Below are 24,609 nucleotides of genomic sequence, written 5' to 3' on the forward strand. Positions count from 1 at the left end.
ATCGCAGCACTGACAGAGAGAGAGAGTGAGCCAAGATGGAGCTGGGGTGGAAGCTGTATTGGTAGAAAGCTGCCTAAGTCCTGATGTTGCCAGGATGGCTGGCCAGGAGAGCCTACCTCTGGGAGAAGAGGTCCCGGTAGGGGCTGCCATGCTGCAGGGCGATGCCATAGCCCTTGCTGCTGATGCTGTTGCTGATGACGGTTACCGAGCAGTCGTCATCCGTCAGGGCTGCGTATTCTACCACGGCCACGTCCCACAAAAAGGCATAGTTGCCTTTCTTTGCCTGGAAGACACAAATCACCACTAAGTCAGATTGTGGGCCATCAACCATGATGTCTTACCTAGTGAGACACCTCGATGGTGGGATGTGTGGAATTTCTCTATAAGGTTCTCTTGCTCACCAGAAAACTCTCCCACTATTTTTGGTCTCTCAGATAAGAATCCAGAACGTAAATTAAGATTCTTCAGGTCAGAGATATACAGGGAATGTGATAACTTGCCAATGATGGGAAAGACCAACCCTGAAAAACATAGGCCTTAGTGGGAGAGGTAAATATTATTCTCTTTATATTTCTACTTGGAATTTAAATGCTGCTACTTGTGAGCAATGGAGACAGTGGAAAGCACTAGGAGATGGCTGTGAGCACAGGAGATGATGGCTTTGTGTTCAGCGCAGTAAGTAGCCATGACTAAATGTCAAGTACATGTAGTTGTCCAGAAGTTGGAGATGAATCCACTGGGAACAAGGCCCTAATTGTTTAGCTTCCAGCAGGTCAGGCTCTGCCTTTCACTGCTCATTTGTGAGGATGAGCATGCACACACACACACACACACACACACACACACACACACACACACACACACAAAGGGATATGTGTTGACACATATGTACAGTACACATGGAATGACGTTGGGGGACACACAGCCTCATGTGTCAATATTCCCATCCAGTGCACTGTTTTGGGTACTCAGCCACACCTGACTACCACATTCTACTACTACTGCATACTACCACATTCTACTACTTTCCACACTCATCCACAATGGGAAATCATTTCTATATTGAGCCATAATTTTAACTTTAACTGAAGTTGGAAAACACCCAGAGAGGAGAATTGCTTTACTTTTTTTTGAAAGTGATGCAAATGACTCTTGATTTTATTTTCTTTTCCCCTTGTTTTTCCTTTGTACCAGTCCTTTGTATATCCTCCTTGAAACTGTCAATGGTCTTGTCCCTAGCCCCTGCTTTTATTCAGTAGACTCTTCATGACCTCTAAGATTCCTCAAAGAGCACTATAGCTGCTAGACAAAGCTCAGGGTTTTACTTCTTTCTTATTTCCTGCTTTGGGGTTGGGAAATTGAAACAGAGTCTCACTGTATATTCATGCCATAGACTCAGCTTCCTCAATAGGGAAGTTTCTGCCTCTGGGAAAGCCCAGAATATACTTTCTCTCTCCGTCTCTCTGTCTTTGTCTGTCTCTCTTTCTGCCTGTTTATCTACCTCTCCTCTCTTCCCTCCCCCCGCTCTCTCTCTCTGTCTCTGTCTCTCTCTCTCTCTCTGTCTCTCTCTGTCTCTCTCTGTCTCTCTCTGTCTCTCTCTGTCTCTCTCTCTCTCTCTCTCTCTCTCTCTCTCTCTCTCTCTCACACCTACTCTCACTCTTGCTCTCTCTCTCTTATTAAAGTTAATTATATGAAAGCTCAGGGTTCCATATAATTCTCAACTCCTCCTTCCTCAGCTTCCTGAGTGCTGGGATTACAGGTATGTGCAATTACACTCCGTGAGAGTTTATTTCTTTTAGTACCATAAATGCATATAATCCAAGATGTCTCCTTTTCTTGTCAGATTCCTTCCATCAGAAGGATTTGTGGACAGAATATGATCTACAGAGGCAATGACCTGCTCTTAGTGTTTCTCACAATTTTGCCCACTACCTTGCCGGAAACAACACACACCCATGTCAACCACTAACTTTCACATCAGGGAACACTTCACATATCACACCAAACCCTCATTCCTCAACCAAGCCAATTTCAAACATCCAAAAGGACTTTAACCTAGGTTGCCAAATTATACACATCTCTCTTCCTCCATGTAGGAAGATAACAGTCTTTGGACTTTCTTTCCTGCTGGCAAACAAGTTTTCTCATGAAAAGATATACATTTTCAACTTCTTAGTAACCAAGTTTCTCAGCAAAAATGTTGACTTATGACCTAATATTTGGCTTCAGCCAGACCTGGGAACATTTTACTTTCATACCCCCAATTCAACATGACAATCAGACACTGTTATTTGTACGATTTCAAAAGGGCATGTCATGTTGAGGGAAGAATTAAGATCAGCTTCACTTTACCTTTCAAGTGAGGTTCCAAGAAGGAAAAGAAATAAGCTGGGTTAAGTCAAGTGGAAGCAGATTCAGAGCAAAGCATACCAGTGTCACTGTAAGGGGACAACTGCATTCTACATGCATCTGTGATTACTGAAAGGGCTCAGACAGTGAACACAGTTTAGGAAGAACACTACATCTATATTTATGGACACAGCTGTGAAATATTGAAAAGCTGTACTATGTACCAACTTTTCCTCCCTGCTCAACCAGGAGGCAGTTCCAAAAGAGAGGAGAAAGTAGGAGTCTCATTTTGCTGTTTTGGTTTGGGTTTTGTTTTTGCCTGGCCTGGGTCTTGAACTCAAAGCCTAGATGCTGTCCCTAAGTTTTTCACTCAATGCTAGTGTTCTACCACTTTAAGTCACAGCACTACTTCCAGTTTTCCGGTGATTAACTGGAGATAAGAGTCTCATGGACTTTTCTGCCCAGACTGGCTTCAAACCATGATCCTCAGATCTCAGCCTCTTGTGTAGCTAGGACTATAGAGAGGAGCCACCGGCACACAAATGGGGGTCTTTCTTGTGTTTTCTTGTGGCTAAGTTTCTGATCTACTCAACAGTGCCAAAATAGGATGACTTAGAGATGATTTGCCATGTTTTGTCATAGGGCCAAATCAACAATGAAAAAGGCTCCAACTACAGTAAAATGAAGCAGATTATAGCTCCATCTTTATCACTAACATTTTTTTTTATTTCTCTTTTCTCTTTTTCCTGTCCTGGGGCTTGAATTCAGGGCCTGGGCACTATCTTTGAGCTACTTTTGTTTTTACTTTTTTCCTCAAGGTTAATACTCTACAACTTGAACAAAAGCTTTACTTCGAACAACTTAAAGTTAATTGTAAAGGTCTTATGAATTTTCCTGCTTGGGCTGGCTTTGAGGAATTAGGATTGCAAATATCCCTTCTTAATTTCCTCAACAGCCTCAAAATCTCTAGAATAACTCCACCTCTCAGTCCTGCAATTAGCAGTGTGTAACACTCAAATTTTTTTTTCAGGGGAGTTCACAAAGATCAATTTCCAGAAGAATATTCTGGACCTTGCAAATATCTCCTGGTCTTTCTGTGTGAGACAAAAGCCTTGCTAGCTCAGGCTGTGTCATCAGAAACATCTCAGAGATAGCTTTTCCAAGTCAAACACCTACGCCCTCCACAGGTGTATTGTCTGTATATGGATTCATTCCATGTTTCCTTGTAGAATGAGCTTCAGACCTTTCTACATTTAAAAAAAAAACACCATGACAAATTTGATAACTGGAGAATCTGAATCAATTTTTTATGGATGTTAACAATTCTGAAATCTTATTATTTTGCTGGTTGGTCTTAAAACAACTAAAGTACCAAGGCTCTGCCTTGAGAGCCAAGAATTACTATATTTCCTGTCCTACCTATCAAAAACTTGCCCTCTCATTTATTTTCAGCCAGTCTTAGGGCTTGAACTCAGTTCCTGAGCTTTTTGCTCATGCCTACTTCTCTTGTCACTAGGCCCACAGCTCTACTTTCAGGTTTCTGTGGTTTCATTGGGGATAAGAGTCTCATAGACTTTTCTGCCTGTCTTGTTTAAAACCACAGTCTTCAGATCTCAGCCTCCTGGATAGCTAGGATTACAGACATGAGCTACTAGTGCCCTGCTTATAGTGTATTTTTTTTTTGCCAGTCCTGGGCTTAATCTCAGGGCCTGAGCACTGCCCTTGGGCTTTCTCAAGGCTTGAGCTCTACCACTTGAGCCTCAGCACCACTTCCGGCTTTTTTTTTCTATGTATGTGGTACTGAGGAATCGAATTCGGCAGTGTGGGGGGGTGGGTCTTAGTGCATGCTGGGTAAGCACGCTACCACTAAGCCAAACACCCTGCCCTATAATGTATTTCTAATTAATATCTAGTGAGGGAAAATTTGTAAGAAAATAAATGAGATTATTCTTAGAGGTAATGACCATCACATACAATCCTGTGAAAATTAATGAAGCAAAACATAATGTGAACCTTGGAACTTACTATAGTTTTCACACTGGCAAATTGAAACTTAACTTAAAAAATAACACCATGTATCTAAAAGACAGCAAATATTTGAAATATTACAAATCTAGTGTTGACTCTAAAGTAAAGGGGGAATCATTTAAATGGTCAATGTTCAGGAAATAATCTATGAAATTATGATCAAGAGTAGAATGGGATAAAAAAAATTTTAAAGAGTAGAATGAGATCTTGTGCAACATAGTCTCATTATAAAGACTGCATTAAAACTATATGAATAAGCCTGTAATTACAGGAGTTCACACCTGTAATTCTAACTACTCAGTAGACTGAGCTTTACAGATCATGGTTCTAAGTCAGCCAGAGCAGAAAAGTCAATGAGATTTTTATCTCCAATTAACTATCAAAGAGGTTAAAATGGAGATGTGGCTCAAGTGGTAGAGTAGATATAGTGTCCAGACTCTGAGTTAAAGTCCTAGTACTGGCAATAAATATATAAATAAACTACAAATAAATATTGAACTATAAGTAAATGAATAAATAAATAAAGGAAATTCTATCCTTGACCCTAAAACACTTGAGAAAATCTCCCTGATATTCTTTGGCCTTCTTCTAAATAGTTAGCTTCTTTCCTCTCCCAACCCATTTCCCAAAAATAAAAATAATGAATCAGCAAACCAAAAACAGTTGGTACAAGAATTTTTTTTTAAAAAGTAGATGTGAGAAGGTAAGGGAGAATGAAAGAATATCTCTGGCATTAGAGACAGTCAAGGGCATCTGGGTTTTCATCGCCTGGGTGCCAGGATAGCAGCAGGGAGAGGGACTACCCCTGGCTGATCTCCCAGCAAACATTGCAGCAAATGGAATCCAAACGTATGATGTCCACCTGCACAGCGGATGCCTGCAAATTGAAACACATAGACACCACAAGAGGCCCCATGCTTGGCAGATTATGAGTAGACTACATTGCTGCAGGAAGGTTGGACGCCACAGCCACAGGTGACCTACGACACTGGATGGACTCATTGGCTCTCCAGTGCTTCTCTCTGGTTATAAAAAGAGATTGCACAGTCTTTCATTTCTCCCACTGCTTCCATCCTTCCCAGAGCTGGTTTGGAACACACACTTCCAGAGATAATACCCTTTAAAACAACGAACCCCAACACACTCATTTCTAATCCATCCTAACTGTTTGGTCTCCCCAGATGAGAAATGTAATGCAGCCAACCTCAGTGCCAATGCTGCTATCACAAAGTGTGCATGTTAGCTAGGCATGTATAATGCCAGGTCCTGAGTGGGTGTGAAGCATCCCCTGCTGGCAGAGTCTCCAGAAACCAGACATCTTTTTCTCAAGTACAGTTATCCTCTTTAATAGATGAAGAAACTGAGACTGGGAGAATGGGAGTGATTCATTATAAACAAGCTCAGCTTTTGAGCAGGATTTCTAGGTCATCCTTAGGGCTTCATCTGATGGCAAAGAGGCCTGTACTTACTCTCCATTCTGCTGGGATGTGAGGAGGGTACTAAGAAAAAAGGGGTTTCTGGGGTATCTTTGTTCTTGGACAGTTTCCCAGGAGATTCTGCTACACCACACTGAATGGCAATGCTTATTTTCCCACCAGTGTCATCCATTAAGATGACAGTGTGGGAGAAGAGGGGATATGGTTGTGTACCTTCTCCAAGGATTCTTTACACACCTGATGCATTAACCGTCTAGGCGGCACATTCATTGTCTTCCTTTATACCTTTCATTCACTCCAACAAAACAGAGCTCAGCCTTTCATGCTCTCAAGTCTTAACTCCTATAATCACCTTCATACAATGGCAACATGTTGCCAGACACAGCCTGAACCCTGGCTACACTGATACCTGTATTGTGCACTATGCCAAATCACAGAATGCAGCAGTAAAACCCCAGACCTTCTGCAGAGAAAAGGCCAATTTTACAGCTTGCTAGTAAGACAGTTGGTTGGCATATTGCTGGAATGGCAATTTGGTGAGGAGAATCAAATGCTTCTTTAAAAAAAAATCGACCTATATAGCAACTCTACCCCTGTGGGATTTATCTTATAGAATTATTCCATTTCTAAAAAGATATGTGTGTGAAGATTTTTTTTTCCCCAGAACAGCACTTGCTAAACTAGTAGGAAATTGGAAATAATCTCAATGTCCAACTAGTGAGAATTGAGTAGGTAAATGGTAGCCTTAAATGAGGGACTATTTTCTTTTCACTAAAATGGTGTTTTCAGCATATTTGTTGCTGAGGAAAATGTCTCTGATAAATGGAAGACAGCTCTGGGCATAAGTCAGTCTAAGTTGCTGGAGTCTAACTATATGGATCCAAATCTCAGCTGCATTGTTTGTCAACAGTGTGAGTGATTTAACACATCCAGGCCTGTGTTCCACTGGATAGCAAATGGGCAGAGTTCAGCTGAAGATCACATATACATTACATACATTTGACATACTGAAGGTTTTGTGAAATGAATGCTAATACTTACACCATTTAATGAGAAAAAGCCTGTGATATTTGGTAATACTAGCTCTTTTTTTCAATTTTATGTCAAAGGACCATGTTCATTAAAAAATAAACACAAGAATCAAAAATCAAGTAGCAAATGATCAACTTTGGTGAGTGAAATGGATGAGTTTGGTTGGCTTTTTACAACCTCTGTGGTGCCCAAAGTTTCTGCAGTACAGCACGCCTTTCTTCTATGCTTGCAGATGTCTAAGAGGGAAATTGTAGAGAATCAGCCTTCTCCCTTGAGCACTGTATAATGAGAAGAGAAGTGGGCAGCAGGAAGGCCACATGACCACACCCAGCTCTCCAGCAGATCTGCATTCTCAGGCAATGAGAATGGCTTCCTGCAAGAAATACTATAATGTGAAATTCCAGTGCACAGCTCCGTGCCAGAACCCCATACGGTGGGGGTTCAACCCCTGCTGTGCCTCCAGCTGCAGAACTCTCCAGCTGGATGCAGATCAACCTATCGACTGTGATGCCTTTCCACCCCCTTGACCTGACTGCCAGTCATTCCTCCACTTTCATACTCCATGTGCATGGGTGTGCAGAACTCTAGGGGAGCACATGGAAATGGTGAATGCATGTGTGTCAATGCGGGGAGTGTGTGTGTGTGTGTGTGTGTGTGTGTGTGCGTGTGTGTGTGAACAGAAGTGGACATCTGTGAGGATAAGTCTATACCTGTGTGTGTATGCATGTGAGAATATGTGGCAGCATGTGTATCAATGTCTATTGTAAGAATTGTGAGTGTGGGGTAATGTATACATGTTGATACATGTCTAAGTGAACATGCAGGTTGACATCTGTGTGTAGGTGTGCATGCATGCATGCATGACTGTGTATAGGTATCTATGTGTGTGAACCACTTGAGTGTGTATATTTGCATGAGTGCACATGTGTATATGAGTCAAATGATTGTGTGTATGGATGTACAATTGTGTATTCATAGGTGTGGATATGTGTATGCTTATGGGCATATGTGTAGGGCCTACGTGCCACATATCAACAGCATAACACTCCCTGGGAAAGGAACCCTAAGGTATCAACACAGGTTCAGGAAGGTTCCACTCTAGAGTTGGAGCTATCTCCAATGAGAAGACATTATCCAAAATGCCAGGACGATGAAAGGCATCTGGGGACTGAAGGATACCTTCAAGATGACTTTCCATTTGGAGTAGGCCCTGGAGCAGCCAAAGGAGGCAGAATAGAACAGGCACAGTGAGAGGGAGGGAGATCAAAGCTGGACTCGCCACCATCACCATACAAGCTACTCTTCTGAAGCCTCTATGGGGTGCCAAGTCCACTGGGTCTGACTTTCAAGCCACAGTGAACAAGGTGAAGCTGGACAGTGTGGTGTCATAACTGAAGATTGGCTAAGCCAGAGGACGTCCTTAGTGGGCTCAGTCATACTGTAGGCATGAGGCTGGATCACAGGTTGGCCCTGGTGCCACCAGGGAGGTCCTTGTACAAGGAAGGAACTTTCTACTAAGTTTATAGTAGGAAAATGGCCCTAAGTTCTAAGAATTCTGCCAATGATAGCCTGCCCCATCCTGACACTCCAATGTCCTGGGGTTATATAATCTATCAGGAGGGGCACAAGATGGTAAAGAATGGTGAGTAATTTTGTATCTTAACTTTTGGCCTTCTACTGCGCATGTGTTGATCTCTTTTCTCCCCTTTCACTTCCTCGAGTCATTGACTCTAGTCCCAAAGGAGTACGAGCAGTCCTCATGAGCCCTCAGAGTTGAGTTCCTAGAGGGAACAAATACACTCCCGCCCTCCTACGCCTCCAAGAGAAAGAGACGGCATCAGAAGTGCCTGCCGCATTACAAGAACTCAAACGAGTGTTAGCACATGGCTTCAGCATCGCGGTAATCAAATCGCCAGCAGCATGGCATAAAGTTGGGATCCTGATTAAAACGCAATTGCCTTGAGATAAATGACACTTGAAATTGTCCTCCATCATCAGCCTGGCAGATTAGAAAGATGGTTAGATTGGGTTACACTCTTGGCTTAATTACTGACTTGTTATCAATTTATATAAAAAAAAAATGTAAGAGAAGCCCAGATGGTCCTTAAGGATCTTCTCCAGATTTAACATCCTCCACGTCTGTGGGAAAGACTCGTGGGTCCCAAAGTGTGTCCCTTGGAGAGGCAGCAGCAGCATCGATGTGGAAGAAGTGTCGGTTTTCAGGCTGCATACCAGGCCCACTGCATAAAAGCGAGGTCAAGCGCAGAGAGTATTATGGATTTGTACACGGAGCATTGGCTCTGAGGGAAAATCATGGAGTATAGCAAGAGTGCCGAGCACACACTTTCAAGGGAAGTCACACCAGATATTTTCCTTGATCAAGTTACTGTACCTCCATGCTGTCTCAATGGGTATCTTCTAAGTTTCCGGGTAAACTTTCATGTTCCACACTGTCCATTTCCCATACAAGGAAGTTGAGATTTAGAAATAACTGTGGTCACCAGGTGCTGATGCCTGCTGTAATTCTTGATCAGAAGGCTGAGAGCTGAGGATGGTGGTTTGAAGTCAGCCTAGGCAGGAAAGTCTGTGAGACTCTTATTTCCAAGTATCCAACAAAAAGCTACAACTGGAACAGTGGCTCAAGTGGTAGAGCACCAGCCTTGAGCAAACAAACTAACAAAAAGCTAAGGAACTGTGACCAGGCCTTGAATTCAAGGCCCAGGACTACCACTGAAAAAAGTAATAAAAAATAATAAATACTTTCCTTAGCCAGAAAATTTAGTCATTGGCAGAGCTTAAATTTCCCCAGCTGTCCTTAAATGAGTGGTATTTTCCACTATCATGTGAAAGATTCTACTTCAGTAGCCCTCAAGAGCCACCTAGAACCCCTAAGCCATTGGTTATGCTCTAATAATGTTTTTCCCAAGTTTGTGCTAATGATGTCTGTCTTTAACATTTCACCCATGAAGGCACTATAGCCCTGTTCTGTTTGGAGCCTTTGGTTCTCTGGAGAGAAGTGGCCTTATTTAGTAAACCAAGAATTTTCCTACTGGAAAAGTTTCATCTTAACTCCACTGGACAGGGAATTGATGTGGTACAAAGGAGGGGGGAAAAGACAGAAAAGGGTAGGAAAGGAAAGGAAAACTTCGGAGAAACAATGACTACTTTCTCTAAATGTGAAATTGTACACCATCAACAAAATTGGAGCCATCGGCAAGCTTCTCAACAGAGCAAAGTGGCACATTGATTTTTCAAGGATTTGTCAAAAATTTTTAATTATACAGAGACAATGATGGACAACAATCCCATCTGAGTATTTTATGGGAAAAATTAAGAATGATTGAAGAGAAACAGTAAATGAGTTTGCCTAGATATAAATGGAACCACGAAGGGAAATGAATACAAAAATCAACAAGTATAGAGAATGGGCTTTCTTGTAGTCAAACACATCATAAGGCCATATGGATATTGTGTCTCAAGCATATACATATACATAGAGAAGAATCTAAGCTCCTCCTCTGCGCATCCTGTCTAATAATCCAGTCTGCTGTTTAACATACTGTTGGAGCTAGAAAAATTAGTAACCTAGGTCAGCGAAGACAGGGACCTTCTCTTCCCTCCAGCTCACCTGCCATCCTTCTCTTCTCTGTATCCCACCTAGAGGCTGATCCACACAGAAAACAGAAGAGGCTGGGCTGACCACTAGCTAAGAGTCACTTTCTAAACTTCAAAAGTAAAATCAAATACAAATGCAGCAACCATTCTAAGTGTCAGTGCCGTCAGATCAAACAGATCCTAGCAAATGGAAGAAAGGGGTGGGGACTCATTCAAACATAGATTGCTAACTTTCCCCATTCCAGCTTCTGATCTGATAGTCCTGAATTAGAACCCAAGAATATGCGTATCTCACAAGCACCCAGGGACTGCAGGCCCCACATTTTGAAGAGTGGCTAAAATGTACTCTCTGCCAATCCCTTCCTATCACTGCCAGTCTTCATTGTTCTGGAAGAACCAATCATATTATTCTTCTTTTTTCAAGAATTAATTAACCTGCCTATGATTTTGTAGCTGGCAAAAGCAAGATAGAGGAACTAATCCAGTTCTCAGTGACTCAAATCCCGTAACTGTATTCGGCCACACTGCAGACTTTAAACTAAGCACTTGACTTTCTCAAGTCAAGGGTCAAGAAAAACATATGAAATTATATCCAGCTGCCACATGGTTTTGCCATGTGAAGCAAATTTAAGACTTTTAAAATTTCTAAACATCAAATGCTCATAGAAGAGATTTGCCATTTAACACACCCATATATATGTCTAGTGTTTTTTGGTCAGAATGCCTATTTCCATCATTCTCTCCATCTCACCTGCCTCTCTCTTGAACACAGAGGTACACTGAGTATTCTGACTATATTTATACACTTCAATTTTTTCAATCATTCGCCTGTGTCCCTCTGACTCTCATACTCAGACTTATTTCAGTTCCCTGATTTTCATTCCATTAAAATATTTATTTTTTGAAAGGTTTGATCCAGGAACTTTCATGCTGATTCTACTTCACTTCAGTTAGAATGGCCATAATTAAAAATATGACTAGCAACAAATGCTGACAAAGATGTAGGAGCAAAAGAACCCAGTACGTTATTCTTGGGAAAGGAACTTAGTGCAAGTATTGTGGAAATCAGTATGGACATTCCTTAAAAACAAACAAAACAAAACCACTCAACACTTGAACTCTTGAACATTTACCTAAAAGATGCATGATAGGCTACAACCAAAGTACCTACACACCCATGTTTATTGCTGCATTGCTCATAACAGCCAACTTATGGGGAATAGCCAGATGCTCAACAACAGATAACTGGATCCAGAATGTGGTACACACTATGGAATTTTACAATTCAAGATATATGCAATGGACTCTCACACAACCTACTCTTCACATTTCTTTAGCTAACTCCAGGCAGCCCTTGATTCCGGAAGGAAAGAGAAGCGGTCGATGTCATGTGATCACAACTGCTATCATAAACTATGCCTTAATAGACTGGGAGGCCACCCTGGGAGTTTAGGTTGAAGAGTGGCATTCTCTCATTTTACTTGTGCATTCATATTCCTTTATATCATTCCTGAGGCAAAGATTGTGCCTTAGGGCAGGCATACTGATGAGCTGCAAAAGAGGTCTCATCATCCTGACCTAGAAGATTAAAGAAAAAACTCCCATCTTGTACGGATGAACAAACTCGTGCTTTACCTGACTTACAGCTTTGTCAAGTGGTGGAATCCTTAGAGGATCTTGGTGGATCACCAATTCAAATCTGGTGCCACCCTAATGAAGACCCCACTGCACAGCTTACGGATTCCACATCTCTTCCCCTTCTAGAAAATCGTATACATATTCCCTTGTGACAAACAGTATGGCTGAAGTTCAAGTCCTGGTCCACGTGGAAACCCTTCAGATATTAGAAACAACCAAATTCTACTTCTGAAGATGTCTGTTACCAGGACAACCATTTCTGCTCTTTTTGGGGAGGAGACCTTCATAAGGAGAGCTTTTCAGAGCTCTTACTGATCCTACCGTTTGCCTTTTTTTTTTTTAACTTTTTTCACCTCTCTCTCTCTTTCTCTCTCTCTCTCTCTCTTTCTCTCTCTCTCTCTCTCTCTCTCTCTCTCTCTCTCTCTCTCACACACACACACACACACACACACACACATACACACACACACATCACTCTTAAATTTAAATTACAAGGTTCAGATTAACTCTAAATACTATTTCAATAGTATCCCCCTGGAATTGGAAAAATCTACACCTACTTAGTTACATGTTCTAGTCTTAATGGTGGCATGATGATGTTGGCAATCAGACACCAGGAGGGTAAAGTTAAGTAATCTGTGGGCAAGGGGCTCAATTATTTTGAGTTTCGCATTCCTTATTTGCAAAGTGAAAATATCATAGATCACCCTCTGTGTGGAGATTGAGTGCATTCTCATAATGTCATACATACCTATTTCTTTAAGAATGGTATTGTGATTCTCCCTTCAAATCTTGCGGTTTTTGGATAAACAACATTTTGCCAACAAAATGGAAAGAACAATAAGCTAAGCAAATGTGGCCAACAAATTGGAATACGCAATAAATTAAAATTGTTTTCATCAGCCATCACTTCTTGATGTTAGTGTAATCAAATAACAAAACAATTCCCTTCAAAATGTAAAATCTTAAATCATAAAATTCAAGCCAATAATATTCAGTGGAACAAATAGAATGGAATCTGCCCTTATTACAGCCAGTGCTAAGGTAAAGTATTTCAGGCCTGGGTACAAAGCCAAATTACAGGGCAGAAGAAATCCGAAATATAAAATCAGATTTAAGAAAATCAACATCCTCCCACTCCCTCCAGCGATGAGTCTGAAATAATCAAAGTTAGCATGATGGCATGGATATTGGTTTGATTCCAGAGCTTACCCTACCAAATTATAAAAATCGCAAAGGAAAGTAATTGAAGAATTCCGAATGAGATTTGCTTGGCAATGCTCAAAATCCAAAGCCAAATACTTTAATAAGGGAGGCTCAGGGGGGCTTTCTTTGATCTTTGGACTCTATTATCCCAAACCAATCACCGTCCAACAGAATTAAGCAGCAAGGAGTTATTCAGGGACCAAGTCAGTTGATTGTAAGTAAGGAGCTTCAGAGAGACTAAGGAAGCCCCTACTAGGACATCATTTCCCCTCTCTACTGTCTCCTTATCCCCCTTGCAGTTCTTGGCATGCATTTCTAGCAGTTCTATTCATTCATACTGAGGACAGACAGGATGGCACTTCCAACTACTTTTGCACTTCCTACTCTTTAAACATTTAGGTCCCAGGAAGGCTTGGAGGAGTATATCCTTCCATCCAGATCGAAGGGAACAGCCCTCAGCCAGTTCGGATGACAAAATTAGGATCATGCTCCAAGCAACATACACCACAGTGCACAAAGGTGAGCCGAAGGAGGAGACCATACAGGCTCTAGTGACCAAGGCTCATGCAATTGGCAGATAGAAGCTGAGGCATCATTCTAAGCATTCCCCTGGAGTCCTGAGATCAAATGCTGGACCTAATTCTGACTCGAGCCTGATTCTCAGGAAGTAACTTGTCTCCCTTGGACATCAGTTTCCTCACCCACAAACAGCGCTGATGAAGTACAACTGGACATGAGAAAAACTGGCCACTTCAGATGCATCCTCAGTGTCTCTCTCATGAAAATCTGTAAGATTAAATGGATGGCCGGATAGTCTACACACAGACAAAGGACCCAAGGAAAGGAAAGAAGACAGTAAAATTAATGGAAGGAAATGAGAATGCATGACATAAGTGAGCCTGTGTGCTCTCTTTGACAGTGATCACACCACTTCTAATGCTGTTTGGGACTAAAAATGTCAGGTGTACTTTTACATATTGAGCTCAGTCTTAGAAAATGTGTTGATAAATCAATGAATTCATAAATGGAAAAATAACCATGTCATAAATCACCATAGAAACACATATTTGAGGGTGGGTTTGTATGGGTATCACTTCTCATCTATGAAGGACTGTGACCTTTAGTCATGGTCTCATTCAACTTCTCTGGACTCACAATGGATATGTTACAATTTATGATTCCAGTGCGTTGTTAGAGACCAAAGGAAAGAAGAACTGAAGATAAAATGATAATTCCCCAGTATAATAAAGTGAAATAAAGCAAATTTTGCAGATAAAAAAGAACATTTATGTACGGGCAAAGAGGAAGACAGAAATACAAGAGAGGATATAAGAAAAATTGGAAAACATCAATTTATAAAACAATTACTCCACCTAAAGAGAAATGATTAAGACATAGTGGGGGGCAGTGCAAGTTGAATATTTTTGGATTCCACAAATAAGATTATAATCCATTCAGTCTTGCTTTTGACAAAATACAGTAATATTTTGTCAAGAGCTTTAAACATTGGCATCTTTTTGACACCATAATTCTATTTTTGAGAATTACACTTACAGAAATAAATGTAGAAATTGGATAAAAAGAAACATTAGGCAGGAAGATGTTCATTGAGTTGCTATTTATATTTGTGACACATTGGAAAGGAAAAATGACAATCAAGAAGGGAATGTTTAGATAAATTGATTTATGACAATCGAAGGCATTTTAGTCACTAAATAATTAGGTTTTACAACAATGTTATAAAAAAATGCAGGACATCCAGTTATAGTAACAACATACACCTATCCTTTCCTCACCAAAAAGGCTAAACCAGGAAGATTGAGAGTTCAAATCTACTTGGATTACATATTAAGACTCTATCTCAAAACAAAACCAGAACAAAAATAAACATAAAATATATTTATCTCACATTATAATTACATAAATCTGGTTATAATTCAAAACTGTCTAGATAGAAAAATGCAAGAGAATTCCTAGAATCAGTTAGTTGGTGAAAATTTTTGAATTGGGCTTTTCCTCTTTACTTATATTTTAGTAATTTTTATTCTAAGTTATTTCAAAATTTTGTTTTTCTTTTTTTTTTTTGTCAGTCCTGGGACTTGAACTCTGGGCTTGGGCACCATTCCTGAGCCTCTTTGTGCTCAAGGCTAGCATTTCCCCCACTCAAGCTCATAGCACCATTTCTGGTGTTTTCTGAGTTTCTAGTTTCACTGGAGGTAAGAATCTTAAGGACTTTCCTTCTTGGGTTGGTTTTGAACCATGATCCTCAGATCTCAGCCACCTGAGAAGCTATAAAGTTTTTTTAATGGTTACATAAGGCATTCAAGTTAGAAACAGATTTTCCCACTCAAAACTGCTAATAGCTTTAACAGGTGATATGGATTACATGTGTAGCCGATTTGGAACACAGAGTAATGCATGAGAAGAATGAGCAGGTACATTTCCTTGCCAAAGTATCTAAAACTCACCTGAAACTGAAGATCTAGAGGAGGAGTTATGATGACAGCAACTGTTAAGTTTACGATCCCACAAAAAGAAACTATTCATTTAGTAAACAAGTTGTTTTTGCAAGTTGGTTTTGTTCACATGGAGTTCACCAAGTATTTTTTCTTCTTGCATTTCCATTTTTAAATATATTTCATTTCCTGCCTGATATTTCCCTCTTGCATTCTGATACTATTATCTTCAAAACAGAAAAGGCACCAAGACACATGAATTATAAATTATGTGGAACAATGAACTATCAGAGGAAGCCTCCAGCCTCAATAAGCAAGTAAATTTCTGCTCTGTATCCCAAAGGTCTTTTCTATATTAAATCAGTCTTTTTCTGTCCACCAGAACTCCATTGAGATACTGTTGAAAAGATTAACTGTGAGACTTTCTTTTGTTGTTTTGACTCTTTTTGTAGGTTTTTTGTTTGTTTGTTTGTTTGTTTTGTCATTAATGGGGCTTCAACTCAGGGCCTTGGCATGGTCCTGAGCTCTTTCACCAAGCCCAGAGCTCTGCCACTTGAGCCACAGAAACACTTCCAGTTTTTGAATGGTTAACTGGAGATTAGTAATATTACAGGCATGAGCCACCAGAGCCCAGCTTCTTTTATGTTTCTAACTGGTATATAAACCCATACATGTTAAATGAGGTTACTAGGTAATGTTTGATTCCTGTATAACTTAAGTAAATGTTTAAATTAGTTTAAATACATCTATCTCCTCAAACATTCACTTTTTCTACAATGAGGGCTTGCTAAATCATTTCTTCTATTTTTAATGTACAATAGAACATCATTATTTATAGAGAATTTATATTTTGAACTGAATGAGGATGAAAACATACTATGTAAAAAATTCAAGGATAGAGCTAAAACAGAACTTAGAGGGAAAATGTATAGCTCTTATGTTTATATTAGGAAAGGAAACAAGTCTAAAATTAATGGTTTAACTCTTAGTATTAAGTTACTAGAAGGTAAAAGAGAAAGTAATCAAAGTAAAAGAGAAAACATTGCTGCAAAAAGTTGAACTAGATAAAACAAAAAAACTGAAAATTACAAGTCAAATTTAACATTTCTTAATGAAAAAAAAATCTCACATTCACGGACCAGAAGACTCAATGTCTATCAAAATCTTATCATGCTTTTTTGAAGAAGTTAACAGATGGTTCTATAATTTAAGTAAAGATAAATGATCCAGAATCGTTGGATCAAGCTTATATAAGAATAACAAAATTAGAAGACTTAAACCATCTAACTCTGAATTACCATAAACTACTGTGATCATTATGTATCCGCATAAGAATAGAAAGGTAGATCAATGAAATGAGTAGAGAATGTAGACATTGACCAACACATATTGTCCTGTTGCTTTTCAATCAAGGTCTCTCACCTGTTCTTGAGTAAATATAGGATATTTTAAGAGATGAGACGAGATCAATTACGTACAAATATAGAAAACAAATGAACTCATCACTTTCTCATTCCACACAGGAAAATTACTTTTAGGTGCATCGTAGAACATCAAAAAATCTAAAAGAAATCTATGCCACTTTGGAGTAGGTAAAATTTGCAGGCAGAACCCAAAAGCATTAACTATAGAGGAAAAGAAAGAAATTGACATATGGTATTTTATCAAAATTAAAATTTTCTACTTCTCAAAAGACACCATTAAGAAAATGAATGGATGACTTACAGATTGGGAATTATATTCGTAGCACATGCATTTTATCAAGGACTTAAATCAGGGGATATATTAAAAGCCCATATAAATCAACAATGAAAAGATGAAGAGCCCAATAAAAATTAACAAAAGGCTTGAGCCCACACTCCCAAAAGAAAATATATAGGTGACCAATAAGGACATGAAAACGAGTTCAATATCCAAAGCCATTACATTGAAACAATGAGATATCTACTCACATCCACTGCAGTGACTCTAAGTTAATCTAAAAGAAAAAATAATTGGCTACAAGTAAGGCAGTCACAGGGGGTGACAATGCTAGCATTGATTGGCATGTCTAGCGTCATAGTTATCAAGGGTTGTATTACTACTGGGAGTGTGAAATGGTGGAGCCATATTGGGAGTGATTTCTCACTTTCATACAGCAGTAAACACAGATGTATACCATGACCTTTGATTATGTCCTCCTATTATTTTCATATAAAATGGAAGCTTCCCTTGACTGGACTTATTTAGGAATACTCATATCATGCTCAGGAGTCCTCAGTTGTTACAGTGGAAATATGAACCACCACAAATGGATAAGCAAGGGTGAAATTTTTAATTACAAAGGAATTCCATTCAAAAATGCAAAGAAAGAAAAAAAGGAAAACAGAATACTGATGTCCATTTCATCATGGATAAATCTGAGGCTTTTGGGGGGTCAAATAGGGCACATACAGAATTTTATAGTGTTTAGAGTCTGCTTATACAAACCAAATTAAAAGTAAATTTAATTTGTCATGCAAGAAACAAATTGTGTCTGTCTTTGATGATGGGGAGAAGTATCCAGAAAAACTCTCGTGGGTGTTGTCAGTGTTCTGAATCTTGGGTTGGGTGCTGACTGTACAACTATAAGTTAAGCTCAGGAAATGAACACAATATATAAGCATTTTATTTTATGAATGTCAATTTCTATGTATGCCATTTTATTTTATGCATACCAATGGTGTTTGTGTTCATATTCTGTCATCTTTCTTCCTAACATATAGAAGATACTACAACAGTGTGCTGGCATCCACCAGAGTGTGTGCTTTGGGCTACAATCCACATTGGATGCTTTAGATTTGACACATTGGTAAGCTCACATCTAATCATGCCAAACTTTGCTGGAGTTTCTCAGATAGTTCAGAAAGGTGACTTCACTAGCTCAAAACCATGGATTAAATTAGGCTAAAATGGAATTTAAACACATATTTCCTAACTCCTAAGCAGAAATGGCTTGAACTGCATTTCTTGAATGGATGAGTAAGTGAATAAATGAATGAATCAAGAGAGGAGAGCATCCAACCTGTAAATGGATAGAGTGCTTTTAAGCAGGTACAAAAAGTGTAGAAATGAAGTGGTTATCTAAATGCATTCCAACAAACCCATTTCGTTCCTCCATAGGGAGTTTCCTACTTCCTTCCTGCTCTTTTTCTGATGGAAATCAGAACTTTATCTTTCCCATTATCAGGGTCAGAGCCCTCTGAGTTCTTGGTGGTGGTAGTGACTTGGGTGTTATGTTGTTGTTTCTGTGCCTATCCTGGGGCTTGAACTTGGGGCTTGCGCACTGTCCTTGAGCTTTTTGGCTCAAGGCGAATGTTCTACCACTTGAACTACTGCTCTACTTCTGACTTTTCTTTTCAAAATTGAAGGTAAGAGTCTTGTGGACTTTCCTGCCCGAGCTGACTTTGAACTGTGATCATCAGATCTCAGCCTCCTGAGTAACGAGGATTAGAGAGGCCTGAATCACTGGCACTTGAGGCCTTCTGGCATTTTAATCCAGCACCTCAAAATTACCAACTCATGCCATCTGCATCTTCACCTCCTTAGCGTTTTGTAGAGCTAAAGTGGTGCCTCATGTATAACGCCTCCCGACATTAATCATTCCAAAGAAAGATACTAGAAAAGTTCCTCATCTTTCCACAGTCCTTCCGTCGAATACCATCCTATGTATCACAGACTAGTCTCTGACTCAGCAGGGAGTGTGCACACTACCAGCAGCCCTCAACCCAGAGCAGAAAGGAAGAGGAGAGGTACAAACGCAGGTGCTGAGAGAAGATGCCAAAGCATTGGATCAATGATGGAAATAAATAAGATTTGTAGGCCTAGTTTATTTCTGCATTTGCATCCACATTTTATAATCCCAGTGAAATTCATGGAGTGGAAAAATAAAACAACTTCTGGGAAGACTATTGGCCTCTGAAGCTACCTCCCTCTAGGGAAAAAAAAATACTATTTCTAGCCACAAGGTCTGAGACAAGTTACTCATCTATTTGTTCAAAGAGCTCAACAAGCTGTAAAGATTGACACTTACACTATTAACACTATATTCTAGTTGACAATGTTATTAAATATTAGGTCTGATTTATGGAAAGGTTTAATCATTTTGCAGTCCAGGTCAGTCGTGGCACTGCACAGAAATTGGGTTATGTGAGATGTTCCTTGGTGGAGTTCATCAAGCTTAAGAAAAGAAAAAATAATCCCACTAGCAACATTAAAGTCTCACTTCATGGAACATAGTTATTATCATATAAATTTGAACCACTTGCCAGCTCAGCTCTGTAGCTCTGTATCTCAAAGTTTTCTCCAATTGATAATTTTAATAATATGGAAATAAAAAATAAATAAAAATCACATACCTAAATAATCTTTGCTATGACACATGGAAGATGGGGAAAGTCTTTTAATAACTGAGGTCAGGCATACATTTTACTATGTGGGTGTGAAAGTATTAGATTAATAAAAAACAGAAGTAAAAAATATGCACACAGGTAGAAAGGAATTGAAGAACAGAAATGGCAATGTTACTTTATCAAGAAGATGGACAAAGAAAAAACACAGTTCTTCCTACTACTGCTATATGAATATAATGCTCTGGATAGAAAGCAAATTCAGAAATACAAAATTAGTGGAACTTAATCATAATCATGTGCCATTTAAGCTTACCTAACAATTATTTCTCTACCTCTCAATTGAATGTCTTTCAATAAATAAGAATTTATCATTTTCTGCAAAAAAAGAGAAAGAAATGGCAACATTAGCTTCCACCAGAGGCAAGGAAGGTGTGAGGTTTGGATGGCTAGACCACTGGTCTGTATGACCTTGAGCAAGTCAGACTCTCTGAGGCTCAAGTTCATTTTCTACATTATGGAGATATAATCATGAAGAAATCTGTTTATGAAGAAAGCAGTAATGCATGTAAGTAGTTTGGCACAGTGCCTTGGACCCAAAGGGGAAACTAGATCAGGCCAGGACAAAAGCTATCCCAGTATAGTCCTAGGCGGCCAGCATCAAACCTAGAAAGGACAATACAAGGCATTAAATGATGCAGGGCTAAAAGAAGGGCCACCAGAGGTGCCTTGGAGCTAGGACATGGTCCAGAGCAAGATGACAAGTGATTGGAAATGCCTATGGATTATTAGTACCAATTCAGGAGTTACTGCAGGAACATGAGTCACTAAGTAGCACAGAGCTAAAGGATGAGCTTCTACAAATACCTTTGGGCTATTAGATGCTATGAAGAAAGAAGACAAATGATTGTAGTGGTTTATGGGCTACTAGATGGTGCAGAACTAGAAGATGAGCTAGTAGGGTTACTAGATGATCCAGAACAACAAAACAAATCATTAGAGGTACCTTTCAACCAAATAATACAAAACCAGAAGACCACTGATTACAGAGATACATGCAATACTAGGTGGCACAGAGCAGGGAAACAAGTGACTAGTGAGGCTTACAGACCACTAGACTGTACCAAGCTGGAGGATGAACTATTGAAGGAAGCAGTGAGGGTGCAGAACAAGAGAACGAGTTACTACAGGTACTTAAAGGTTACCAGCTGTGCAGAACTGGAAGATGAGCTGCTGGAGATGTCTGTGGGCTATTAGGTGGGGCAGAACTCTGCGTTAGACACACTTTCTTTAAATTTTTTTCTCTAAAAGTATAGATGACAAAAATGTGACCATATGGTTGCTGTCCCACCACTCTGCTGTGGGAAAGCAGAAATAAAAATTCTATATAGTGGACAGATAAATAAATAAATACATGCATATTTTACAAAATCAAATTTGAGTCATGGATCTAGTTGGCCACATTCTTGGTTCCTCTTTCGTGTGTCAGTTAGGTCCATATGGCTGTGTAGAATGGAGGCCTGTCCACAGGTCACTTAGGAGTAGAAGGGTTTTCTCCCCTGGAGATAGACAGTTGCATTAAAAAGTATTTGTTGCAGTCTCTTAGGATATAAAAACTCTCTCTCCTCCCAGGTCCCATCTTGAAATGTTTCATCATCAGGACCAAAGCTCTACCTTCCTCCCTGTTTCAGCAATGCTGCCAGGAACCAATGGAGTCTGGCAATAGAACAAGCATGATACAACCTTTTTTCCTCCTCTGCTACTGTACAAAAGTGATTGCCACTCCCTAAGCCATATCCCACTTAAATTGGTTTCAAGTCATTAAAAACCACAGTACTGGTGAATTAAAAATAATAGCAGCTTTCCAAGGTTATGCAGATACCCAACTCCTCGACTTTAATAGCAATTAACCATTGTTCCACTACCATGCACTTTCTGGAAAGGGAACTGGTATCATCAAAGAGCAACTGGAAATTACAAGTGTAATTGTCCTTCCATGGCTAAAGAAGCTTCTACGAGTCACATACTGGGCATTCTTATCTTTGCCAGACTGTCTGAACTGCAAAGAAGCAGGTTGTATTTGAGAATGGAAGCAGTTGCCCTCATTTGACTGTAGCATCAATGCCTATTTCCCTACTTGCTCATTTTTTCCCTTACGCGTTCCAGATTTAAGGCATGGTCTTCACTTGAGAAATGAGCATATATAATCTGCCCATCCTGGACTCCACATTACCAAATCTGTGCTGGGGGGATGTGGGGAGGAATAAATCCAGAAAGAGAGATGGGGGGTTCTATTTCCATCTCTTAACCACTCAAACAGATACAAGAAGGAAAATTGGAAGGTGAATCTGAGCTTTTCTCTTTCCAAAAAATGTAAACTTGTGTTTATGACACTATTATAAAACCTTTCCACACTTTTCTAGCACTGCCCTCCATTTTTATTGCAGATTCAAATGTAAAAGGTAAATGTGCGATCCTCTCTACCCAAAAGTGGCTCCGGAGTTTATACATTAATCATTTCAGGAAAGTAACAAATCTTGTATATTGTAAAAAGGTTAGATTCTGTTCCAGAGAAGTTGTATGACTTGATAAGGAATGCTTTATTTGAACTTTTCATTGATGGTTTTGTTTATGATTTTGCTCTTACTCAAAAGTATCAATACATCCAATAAACACTTTCTGATGGGCTGCCAATGTGTTGCATCCAGAGTGAGAAGACATCTTCACAATGGCCAAGCCACAACTCTCTACAGAAAAGTTTTAGTTATCTTGAGGCATATCAGAGCAGGCATGTAGACCACATTCTACAAAACTAAGATGAGTGAGGGAAGGGGTATGTGGGAGAGGGATGGGTGAGAATGTCAAAATGAGCACTATCAATCAAGATATATGGTACTCATAAACTGCTTTGTTAAATGACGACTCCTTTGTGGATCTACTTAAAGATAATCAAAAGGAAAGAAGAAAGGGAGGAAGGAAGGGAGAAACGAGGGAGGGAGGGATTGAATGGGGAACAAACCTCTGCCTGACTTAGTCTATATTTATTTTGGAAGAATTGATGGATGTGCACAATGATAACAGTTGCAACCCTTGCTTTAGGTCATTTATTTGGGTATAACTCTCATTTATAATCAAACCACTTACTAGGTGTTATTATTAGAAATAAACAATAAAATGGCTTATCTAAACCTTAGCATTGACTCTGATTTTCATCCAACAATATGCTTCCCTTCTTCCTGTGGCTCCATGCCTCCCATCTGCAGCAAATACTAATGATGATTCTTGCATTTTATCCTGACTTTGGATGTGAATATGAGGATATTTTATGTTTTTTAAAGGATATGATACTGCACATTATCTTCGATTAGTTGCCTTTAATACTTCTATTTTGCTCAATACCGTTCTGCTAAGATTCATATACCCTATTCAAGACAGTTCATGCATTTCCTTGCAGATACCTTTATTTTTTTGTACTCTGTTAATGGTCATGGGGATTGTTTCCAGAGTTTTGACTCTACAGGCAATATTACTGTGGCTTTTCTTATCTCCAGGAGTGCTGAGAGAAATGTACTTGAGGTATATGCCCAGGAGTGGAATTGGTAGAGTCTAGCTATGCAATGTCCTATTTTATAAGAGAATGACAAACTCTTTTCCAAAGTGGTTGTACTGAGTACACTCCCAGCAGCAATTAAACACCTGTTCTGTCAAATCCTCTCTACCACCTCTCACTTGATGCCAGTCTAATTGGTGGAAAATGATATATCTTTATGGTCTTGATTTGCATTTCACAGATCACTAATGACTTTGAGCATCTCTTCCTATGATTATTGGCCACATGTGTTGCTTCTTCTATAAAATCTCTGTGTGAGCCTTTTGCCCATTTTTCCCTATTTAATTGTTTGAGCTTTTCTTACTGATTTGTAAATGCTCATGGTATCTTCTTGATATTAATTGGATAGTGTTTGTATGTGCTGTAACTATCCATTCTTTATGGGGTCTTTTGTTCATAAGAAATGATTTGTGGATAATTGTTACAGTGGATTTTCATAAAAATCTATTGTAGATAGAGCATTTGTTTACTGTGAGAGAAAAAGAAATCTGGGAGAGGGAACTCGAAGGCCACACCACCCCTGCCTTGCACTCATAAAAGGCCCTAGCTCAGCTTTGACTTCATTATCTCCAAATGAGGTGACTCTCAACCACAAAGATTCACTCTTAGGGATGAAAGGAGGTCCTTAAGCTCAAGGCTGGAGTGGAGTGCACTAGGCATTAAGGAGGTCTAATAAATCTTGTAAGAATGGGACTACTTTAGTTAAATGTCAGTGGTCAAAATCTACTTTATGTGTTTTTAGGTATCGTAAGTCTTTAAGGAAATTCTACCGTAAGAACTGATCTAGGTCTCTCTCAGCTCTGAGGTTCCAGAGAGAGTGACCCATTCATGCAGAATGGGAATTCATACTGACTCATGTCAGGCTCCAGAGA

At 39.5% G+C, this 24,609-nt stretch overlaps 1 protein-coding gene across 2 annotated transcripts in view; it reads right to left on the bottom strand.

The window, feature by feature from the left end:
• The window catches only part of Grid1 (glutamate ionotropic receptor delta type subunit 1), a 705,187-nt gene that overhangs the window by 22,090 nt on the left and 658,488 nt on the right, over positions 1-24,609 (bottom strand). For both annotated transcript variants that reach the window (XM_090346710.1, XM_090346711.1), the window contains exon 14: positions 117-283. In XM_090346710.1, the coding sequence (XP_090202836.1) occupies positions 117-283 (167 nt within the window). The remainder of the gene's footprint in view (positions 1-116; positions 284-24,609) is intronic.

This window comes from Megascapheus bottae, chromosome 15, assembly GCF_031878675.1.
Source record: "Megascapheus bottae isolate mThoBot1 chromosome 15, mThoBot2.hap1, whole genome shotgun sequence".
Taxonomy (NCBI): domain Eukaryota; kingdom Metazoa; phylum Chordata; class Mammalia; order Rodentia; family Geomyidae; genus Megascapheus; species Megascapheus bottae.